Consider the following 10,431-nt stretch of genomic DNA (forward strand, 5'->3'; position numbering starts at 1 on the left):
GAGAAGCAATTCTCTCACTGATTTGCAATAATCAATGGTTGACTGAGAGGTTACTATGTGCCAACTACTATACTTTAATCAAGTAATGTAGCTAATTTTAAAGCCACACACTCAATAGTGTCTGAAGAAAGAAAGTTCTACAAAAGCTTAATATACATTAATTGAAAGCTAATTATTTAACTCACTCAAAATGCAGTTTACAATTGTCGAAATTAAAAATTTTTAAGAATCAAGCTATCAAGTTTTCATGCTGAGTAACATTAAGAACATTATAAAGAAATAAACATCCATACATTCACTGTATCACTTAATTCACACATTTTAATTGGAAGCTAGCTTCCCTGGTCGGAGGCGGCGATGGCACCCCACTCCAGTACTCTTGCCTGGAAAATCCCACGGACAGAGGAGCCTGGTGGGCTGCAGTCCATGGGGTCCCGAAGAGTTGGACACGACTGAGCGACTTCCCTTTCACTTTCCACTTTCATGCATTGGAGAAGGAAATGGCAGCCCACTCCAGTGTTCTTGCCTGGAGAATCCCAGGGACAGGGGAGCCTGGTGGGCTGCTGTCTATGGGGTCACAGAGTCGGACACGACTGAAGCGACTTCGCAGCAGCAGCAGCTTCCCTGGTGGCTCTGAAGGTAAAGAATCTGCCTGCAATGTGGGAGACCTGGTTTGAATCCCTGGGTGGGGAAGATACCCTGGAGAAGGGAAAGGCTACCCACTCCAGTATTCTTGCCTGGAGAATCTCACGGACAGAGGAGCCTGGTGAGCTACAGTCCATGGGATCACAAAGAGTTGAACATGAACTTCAAAAAGTAGCTTTAAATTATCCCTTTCCATCTCAAATAACAATGTACATTAAAATAGTAAATGATTCAATCCTATAAGGTACCAATACAAAACCTAAAACCAAACTCGTTTGCATTAGCTGATTGTTGGGGTATTGTACAACATTCTGTCAGTAACACTAGTAAACCAACCAAAAGTAGAAATCACAGTTCACGGTACTTAAACAGCCCTACTGAAAAAACACCTTCAGAAAAATAAGGCAGTCTTTACTTTTGAAAGACAACATAATATACATGTCCCTCCCAAAATAAAAATGTCTTGTGTTTTTTCTGAAACTGAAGAGAAATTCTTTCAAAATGTTTAAGCATGTTAAAGCTCGTGTCCCCACCACCCACAACCCAACATCCATCCAGTTTGGGGCTTCCCCTGGCGCCCAAGTGATTAATGGTCAGAGGTTTCACCTTGAAAGGTGTTTAGGAGGGCTTTCCAAGGGTAAGAAGTTCTACATGTTGAGCAACACAAATCTCTCGCACGGGAACTCAGCTAAAATGGTTGGAAACTAAAGTGTACTGAGAACTGATTTTTTAAAGAAAATGACTAATCCCATGAAAACCTTCAAATTGTTTACAATTTTAAACTGTAAATTTAATAAAGCAGTTTATGCCTTGATAAACATTATTAGTTTTGAAACCATGCTTTAAAAGCTTGGTACCTAAATCAGCTAAAGCTGTCTGAACACACAAGACACGCATGGAAGAGATGTGATATCAAATGTATGGGTGATAAGGACAGGGAGAAGACGTACCTTGGGGAATGCCAATGGGTTCAATACAACCAACCAAGGGAGCCACAGGCCTCCAGGCCAACGAGGCTGCCACCAAGATGAAAGAGGAAAATATCCCAGGCCTAAGCCTGGCCCATTTCTCAACTGTGCAGAAAGACAGTCTGAAAAGATTCTTAAAAGCCAAGAGAGAAATCCTCCAGAACGATTAACTGGCTACAAACTATAGTTTAAGGGCATTTTAAACTCAGAAAACAGAACAAGATTTTACCAAGCAACACCCCACACCTGACCGACTGTAAGAACATGTTAGGAAAATGGCAGTATTAAAGCTTTCCCCACTTCATCTATTAACCATAGCTTAGAAAGCTCAGTGTTCATAAGCAAAACATTCCCTTTAGTTTTTCAACCTGAATATTTCCACAGGCGCATTTTAAATTCTGTGTTTATCACCACTGTTATCTGCTAGTAACAACTTCTTCCTATGCTATGTAAGTTTAGTACACTTCTAAAACACCACATCCTATTCCAATTATCAATCCTGAGAAATAAGAATTAGCTTAACTGTTACAGTTAATTTTCAGACTGTGGGAGTAACAGAACTGAATAATTAATCTCTCTCAAATGGCGCTGCTGTAGTACCTAAGTCCTTCGTCGCAGAAGGCGATGGCACCCCACTCCAGTGCTCTTGCCTGGAAAATCCCAGGGACAGAGGAGCCTGGTGGGCTGCAGTCCCTGGGGTCACTGAGGGTGGGACACCACTGAGCGACTTCCCTTTCACGTTTCACTTTCACGCACTGGAGAAGGCAATGGCAACCCACTCCCGAGTTCTTGCCTGGAGAATCCCAGGGACGGGGCAGCCTGGTGGGCTGCCGTCTATGGGGTCGCACAGAGTCAGACACGACTGAAGCGACTTAGCAGCAGCAGCCAAGTCCTTCGTCACTTCACGTTGATTTAGTAAAATCATCCAGTCTTCCACCTTGACCCAACAAAAGCCAAGTGGCCATTTTAAATCAAGTCATCACCAAATCCTTCAAAAGCGTGTATCAAATTGTTCTGAAACTGAAACACGCATTATATACACATAGTTCGAGTAACGCAATTTTGAGGAAAAACATCTCTACGGAAGAGTTAAAATCTATAAAATAAAGTAAAAACCTCTTTATCAAAGCCACAAACTACATCCTGAATCGCTCAGCCCAAAGTCCACCACAAAAATGCAGACAACCTAACTTGTGAAGACGCGGCTCCATTAGCTTGAAGAACAAAGCCGGCAGCTTTCTGAACTGAAATGTCCCTACGCGTCCAGCTCTCACAGCCCCTCGGGAGCCATGAGGGGGTCCCCTCGGGCGACCCGGCGCGCGGCGGCGCAGACTCGGCCGCGGCCCCGGGCGGGAGCTCGGGGTCAGCGCCCCTCAACCGCCGGCCAAGGGACAAACGCAGAAGTCTGCAACACGGAGCGGGGACCGGGGGAGAGGCGCTCACCTGCAGTTGGGCGGAGGGTCTAGAGTGATGTCCGCCAGCTCCTTCTGAATCCTGGATCGGGAGGCGAGGGGAGAGAAAGAGAGCGCGTCAGGGCGGCCGCGCGCAGGGCTGACACCCCCCGCCCGGGCTCGAGGCCCGCCTCGCGCAGCGCCCCTCGGCGCCCGCTCGGCGCCGCCGCCGCGACCCTTCTGGAGCGCCTCGCCCGCGGCCGGCTTCCCGCCCGCCGCCCCGCGCCGCCCGCCGCCCCGCGCCGCCCGCCGCCCCGCGCCGCCCGCCGCCCCGCGCCGCCCGCCGCCCCGCGCCGCCCGCCGCCCCGCGCCGCCCGCCGCCCCGCGCCGCCCCCGCCCCGCGCGGCGCCCCCCTCCGGCCGCCCGCGTCCCCGGGACGCAGCCAACATGGCGGCTCCCCGCGCGGCCCCGCGGGCGCCGACCGCCCTGCCGCCGGGCCGTCGGGCGGGGGCGGCGCAGGCGGCGCGGCGCCCCCGGAGGGCCCCGCCCGCGGCGCACACAGCAGCGGCCCGGCCGCGGCCCCCCGCGCCCCGCCCGGACAGCCCGCCCGCGGCCCGCAAGGTGCACCGGCCCCCGGCCCCCGGCCGCACCCCGCACGGGTTCTGAACCCGGGACGCCCCCCCACCCCCCGCCCCCGGGCTCCTGTCCCCGCAGCGCCCCGCCACTGCACGGAGCCCATCCCCCGCCCCGGGCCGACGCCGCCCGGCCTTTACTCCGGGCCGGCCTTTGTCTTTGGCCTACCGAGGCGCCCAGAGCATCAGTTCAGACCAAAGTTTGTGGCCGTGAAGCCTCCGCCACCTTCCAGAGCCAGCCTGCTGTCTTGACCACCTTTCCCGCCCCTACCGTATCGAGCCCTAAAGGGCTACGCTACAATTTAGAAATCCCGCATAGGCAATACAGTAAAAAACACACAGTCTAAAAGCAATCAATCCCAATGGATGCTCTGCTCTTCCCAAACGTGTTGAGGGTAGGATGACAGGACTAGCTAGCTGCGATTGCAAAAGGTTTTATGAAGGCAGTTTTTTTCATTTATAAGTCAAGAGAAATTTACTTCGGATTGGGGTGGTGATTAGGGAAGTTCCGTAAACTTTCCCAAGTGGAGGACATTTCTTGTCCCCTGCAAATCTGGCTAACTGTAGAAAGGGCTTTGCTATCTCTGGTATCTACTTATCTGTGTCCTGCTCAATTCTTTTGCTGTCGATCATCTATCAGCTCTGGGCCCTTGGCATCCCTGGTGTTTGACTCATTACTGTATGTCAGGCAAAGTTGGGATCCCGGGCTTCCCGCTTCTTTACCTGCATCTTCTACAATGGCTGTGTACATTAAGGCCTATGTACAGGGGCAAAAATCACCTCCCCCTAAGCACAACTGGTATAAATTTTCCTCGTCAATCCAATCTCTGACAAAATATTCACTGAAAAGGGAGCTGTTTCTTTAATACCTAAAAAAGATACCAGACAGCTTTATCCACTTCATTTCTACAGCAAACATTCACACTACTTCTAGAATACCGGGAAAAGATTTGTAAGAATAATCCACACGTTCCACGGAGTATTTATCCAGTCCACCAGCAGTGGGGGCTTTCCCTTCAGCTGTGGACTAAAAACCAACAGCTTCCTTCTAATATGCAGTTAAGTAACCTTCTGTCGGCCAACTCAGGCTTCTTTCTTTCGATCTCCTAGTATATGTGCCCGTCCCAATTCTATTCCTACCTTCCAAATCAATTTCCCAGACCAGCAGCTACAGGGTCCCAGCGACCTCTTTTCCCCTTGTTCTTTTGTGGATACGAGGCCTCCTCTGTTTTTTCACCTTTACTATTAACCACAGATCTGCTTTATGGTAACAGCCACTCTTTCAGCAAGATTCCCAGGGAGCTAAAGCTGATGTTAATTTGATAAAATTACTGTTGGAAGCTTCCCACCTTTCATTTATTTTACACCTACCATCTCTTTCCCAGGCATTTCCAAATGAGTTTTTAACTCCCTTAGCATAAATGGACAAATTGTGTCTAATGAAGAAAAAAAAAAAGACTGTCTCTATTTGCTTACATAAAGCAGACAATTTTATATTTGACACCTGTGCCTTTATCCCCAAATATATTCCTGGACACTAGGGTAATCCAGCAAAATATCAAAGTGCTAATGAACTAACGCAAATATTCTGCCTTAGGTCAGGCCAAAAGCTGCCCTCAGCTTGGATCAGAGAGCCCAGAGAAAGGGAGGGGGAATGAAGAGAAGGCTCCATCCAAAGCAGGCAGAGGAGACGCCAGGCTTGGGGAGCACCAGCACAGGGCTGACAGCGGAGGGCCGCTCAGGACTCCTGGGAAGCTGAGATGCGATCAAACAACCTCGCTGAAAATGAGACTCTTGCCAAGGCACCTTGCCACTTAACTCTACACATATACACTGTTTACAGTAAGCCAGAGTCTTTTCTTCATCTCCTGTGCTTAGGTCACCAAAGCATTTTATCAACTTTCCAAATTTCAGGGAAAATGACAGGACAAACTTTCTAACTAAAAGTTTTGGCTCACTACTCAGTGGAGAGACTTAAAGCCTCCTGTTCCATTTTTTTAACGATCTTTTAAGACAGACATCTTTACCTAAGCTACCATTTCGATTCCTTACTATCTTCCTGGTTTGCCACTTTAAAGTTTAATGACTGGACACTGGACAACCGGATTTATGAAAAGGAATGGAGGCTCCAAGGAATCTGCTGTAGACTAAGGCTCGTGAGGGTCAGAGGATACTACTGAAGGATGATGGAGATTAAAAGTAACTTCTATCAGAGACATAAGAGGGAGAGAAAAAAGAAAAAGAGCTACTGCTTGAATTCAACTTGTGTTGACAAAGTGTTTTTGTTTTGTTTACAGCATAAAAGAAAACAGCACGAAAAAAAATTTGAGCTTCCTGGAAATTTAAGTGGAGGTTCTCAAAAAAAAACAAAAGAATCCCCAAAACAGCCTAGAATAACTGATTTACATCACTTATTGATTCATTAATTTGCCTCAACTCTCTAAATCAGAAAAATCTCTTTAAATCCCATCTGAAAACATCCATCTCCATCTATTAAATTTTTCACTCTGTTAATGTGAGTTATTCCTTACGCCATTTGTGGAGAAAGCACTATTCAAAGAGAGATCCTATGTGCAACAGGTGAGAAGGCAGTAAGACAGAGATAGAAATCGTCGTGATAGAGCTGTCCGGGCAGGTATTAATAATTAAGTGGGATGACAGTCTTGGGGAGGGTCACAGATTAGTGATTAACAGGACAAATAATTTGAAATCAGATTTGGAGGTCACTAGTAACACTCATGCGGATTCTTACAAACTGCAGCAAGATACGGGGAAGGCAAGCCACAACAGCTGCATGGAGACAATGATCAGAAGTAAAACCAGAAGCAGCAACAGAGAGAAATAATTCGGGCTTTCAAGGTCCTTTTTCCCCTTTTTATGAACACATAAGCCCTGAGGAGCGTGTAAGCTACCCTCACTGGAAGCGGACCCAATGCAACCGGAGGCCGTGCGGGCAATAGGAAGCCTGCTTTGGGGGGCGGGGGTGGGGTTCGGTACCTCTTGGCGCTGGTGGAGAGGAGTTTGGAGTTTTTGCTCATGCTGACTTTGCTCTCCTTCTTCTTGGGGGTGTTTGCTTCTTTCTCAGTTTGCTGGTTGGAGGACGAAGACGAGGAGGAGCTGGTGCTGGCCCTCGAATCGTCATCCGACATAGCGAACCCCCCGCCCCACCCCGCAAACAGCCCCTGCAGGAGGAGGGAGACAAAACAGAAAGGCCGGTGTAGACACGGAACTCGGGCGCTGTCAGGAGGGCTCGGGCCCCGGCCGCCCCCCCGCCCTCCACGCGCTTTCCCGAATCTCCAGGCCCATCACGGCCTCCGCGAGCCGGACGCGGGCTGTTTGTCTGTATTCCTGGCCCCGAGTGGGGGCCGCGGTGGGGACCGGCCGGGAGCGCGGCGCGCCGCCCCTCCGCCGCCCTCGAGGCTCCCCTCCGGGCGGGGGCCGGGCCGGCCGGCCTCGAGCGGTGTGCGGCGGCCCCCGGGGGTCGCGGGGGCCGGGAACGGAGTTCGGCGGGGCGGGGAGGCCGGGGAGGCCGGGGAGGGGCGAGGGAGGAAGCCGAAAGGGGGGACGGGGGCGGGGAGCGGGCGCCGGTGGGTGGGGGGGAGCGGGCGGCGGGCGGGGGCGCCGAGGCCAGACCCCCCCCCCCAGTCCCGGGCCGGCCCCCGGGGGCGCGGCCGGGCGGGGGTCCCAGCAGTCGCGCGGGCGCCGCCGGGGTGGGGGTACGGGGCCTCCCCGGCGGAGGGGTAACAATGAGCGCGGCCGCCCTGGGGAGCCAGCCCCGCGGGCCCCCGCCTCGGGGACACGGCGCGCCCCTCCCCTCCCCCTCCGCGGGCCTCGGCGGCCACGGGGGGCTCCCGGGGCCGCGCTGACAGTTCGAGCCCCGGCAGCCCCCCCCCGCCCCCGCCGCGGGCGGCCCTCGCGCCCCACGCGGCCCGGGGTCCCCGCCCATCCCCCCGCGGGCGGGCCCGGCCCCCCGCCGTCCCCCAGCCCCGGCCCCGCGCCCGGCGGCCGCCCGGGCGGCTAGGGGCGGCCCCGAGGCCCGGCGGCGCGGCCGGGGGCCGGCGGGCGGCGGGGGGGATCCCCGTACCTCTCTTTGTGTCTGGCTGCTCCGTGCCGCCGCGGCGGCTGCTGCTGCGGCTGCGGCTGGGCCTGGCCACTCGTGTCTCTCTCTCGCCGGGAGAGAAGCGGAAGTGCAGCAGCAGCAACTATTAAACAGGCAATGGCTTCCCCCGCCACACACGCTCGCCCGCGCCCCGCCCCGCCCCGCCCCGCGCAGGCCCCGCCCCGCGCAGGCCCCGCCCGCGCCCCGCCCCCCGCACGCGCGCCCTCCCCCCCAGCGCGCACCTCAGCACTTCGGGCGCGGGGCGGGGGGCCGAGGTCTCGCGTGGCCTGGGGACCCCGCCCCCGCCCCCGCCCGCGCTGGGAGTGGGTGGGGGTGCCGAGAACTGCTCGGAGTGGGGAGGTGACCTGAGGAAGTCCTCCCGCAAGGGGCTTTTGCCAGGGAGACTCGAGGGTGGCCGACTGGTTTAAAAAAAAAACAACAGGTGATCCGGTAGCCAGGACTTTGGACGAGAGAATGGCCCCGGGAACTGCTCCTAAAACTGATCAGCCTGAGGGGAAATGAGAAATCCCACGACAGGCTTTCCTATGGGCTGACCTGGCTTCTCCCTCTGACGGTTTACCTGCTAGGAGCAGAAGTAGGTGCAGGCTCGCCTGTGAGGAACGGGACTTTTCTGCCCAGGCACGTGCCATTTTACAATTTTAGGTATTTCCAGTCATTTTTATAGACAGAGGTGGTGTTTTCTAAAAGTGATACAAAGAATTTCGTGACAGGTAAAACCAACCAACGTGTGACAGTCTCACGAATGTGAGAAATCAGTGGGAATACACTCTGTACTGCATTAGACTGGATTTAGAATTTTTGTCAGAATTTGGATTAAAAGTTTGGGGGACCGCTGTACATTCTTCAGCTACAATACAAACGCCATTCAAATAATCATACAATTTTTCTAAAAGTCCCTCTAATTCTGAATTGTTCATTTAGTATTCTTAACAAGATTACTTTTTTTAAGCCATCAAATTGATTATGTTTCACATTTATTCCTCATTTCAATTGAAGGAAATTGAAGAAATAGGTATGATGTTACAGGTAGGAGCTGTAGTACATTAAGCGACTGTCCAGTCAGATTTCCATGGGCCACTAAATTATCTCATTCAAATTGCCATCCTTTTCCATGGCAGCAGTGTGGCTGCAGTTACCACAGTACAACACAATTTATAAAGCCCGAGGCATATCCACTAGCCAGGAAAACAAGCGTTCTTACCACCCACTTAAACCCCTCCGAGCCCTCAACATGAAACTCCAACTTTATTAAGACTCATAAAGTAATTGTGAGGGACCAGGAAATATGTACCTACCAAGAATTGTCATGGAATCAAGGGGTCTAAAAGCTGAGAAAGAAAATACATATAGGTCATCATTTCAGCCTCCTATCTCCAGACAGAGCAATCCCTCAGTCACTCAGATGCTTAGAAATTTTTAAAAGATCCCAGATGTGTGTTTGATTTCAGGAGTCCTAGTAGAGCATATAAAAATAATAACATTCTCTGCTGTATGTTATATGAAAACAATCCAAAAGAATCTGCTAAAACCAGGCTGTATACATGTACTTTGAATGTAAAAGATATAAATTTAAGGGAAAACAGTAAACAAACATGAACTCAGTAGGGATGAAAAAATCTGAAGACAGTTATTAAAACTGAGACTTCCTCTTAACAAAAATTTGGGTTCCTGATTCTTTAAAATACATGTCTACACTGTCAGTGTCATCAACTCGATGGACATGTGTTTGAGCAAATTCCAAGAGTTTTGGTAATGGATGTGGAAGCCTGGTGTTCTGTAGTCCACGGGGTCACAGAGTCAGACACGACTGAGCGACTGAACTGAACTGAACAGTGTGAGTACAACCAGTGAAAAATGCAGGAAAAGAAAAGGTTTGAATTGCTCACATGACTAGCATGGTGGCTGAGTTTTTTCTTTAATTTTGGTTTGCGTAAATCATATGTTTGGATACTAACTATAATAATATTTTTTTTTTAAAAACCTAACATGGTATTTTGTGTTTCATTGATGCTTAGATTAGACTGGGCCCTGGGGAAATAAATCATGAAATGGAAGGGCCCCTCCATAGGGGAGTGCCTTCCCAACCACCAGTCTGGAGGGACACTAGCTCTCTTTTGTGTCTTTCTTATCTCTAACCCTTGTTCAGGAATGACCTGCCTGCCGAAGGGGGAATAAAAACCTCAAAATGTTAAGAAAAGAATCCGCTGCCCTTGGAAGACTATTTTTTATGTCAGATTATTTTAAATCGACAGTTGTCTCTGTCATAAAAAAATAATAATAATTCATTTATAACCTTCTAGCTCTTCTGCTTATTAGCTGCAAGGCCTAAGGAGCCAAACTGACCTCTCTAAGCCTCCCTTTCCTCATCTATGAAGGTCCATACCTGTGCCATAGTGACTGGTAAGTTGTAAGAAAGAACAAATATGTATCTATAATTAGATGGTTTATTAACTGTTGCTCAAAGTAAAGTGCTCATAATCCCACCCTGATCCTACTTCTCAGGAATTTTGTTAGGACACGGGGTCTTTATGACTCGGAATTGATGATAGTATAAGAAACCTCCTCAGGAGAAAGATAACAGTGGAGGAATCAGAGGATTTTATTTACCAAATAGAGCCTAAGATATAATATCTTTGAGTTCATACTCTTCATGTTGCAGATGAAGAAATTCAGGA

General features: G+C 50.8%; 1 protein-coding gene across 1 annotated transcript in view; it reads right to left on the reverse strand.

Annotated features, from left to right (window-relative positions):
• The window catches only part of UBE2E1 (ubiquitin conjugating enzyme E2 E1), a 67,539-nt gene extending 59,723 nt beyond the window's left edge, over positions 1-7,816 (reverse strand). The window contains exons 1-3 of the mRNA XM_052661353.1: positions 7,721-7,816; positions 6,634-6,818; positions 3,057-3,107 (exon numbers count right to left, since the gene is read on the reverse strand). Coding sequence (XP_052517313.1) covers positions 3,057-3,107; positions 6,634-6,785 — 203 coding nt within the window. The 5' untranslated portion in view covers positions 6,786-6,818; positions 7,721-7,816. The remainder of the gene's footprint in view (positions 1-3,056; positions 3,108-6,633; positions 6,819-7,720) is intronic.
• Positions 7,817-10,431: the final 2,615 nt, after the last annotated feature.

The sequence above is a fragment of the Budorcas taxicolor genome, chromosome 24, assembly GCF_023091745.1.
Source record: "Budorcas taxicolor isolate Tak-1 chromosome 24, Takin1.1, whole genome shotgun sequence".
Classification (NCBI taxonomy): domain Eukaryota; kingdom Metazoa; phylum Chordata; class Mammalia; order Artiodactyla; family Bovidae; genus Budorcas; species Budorcas taxicolor.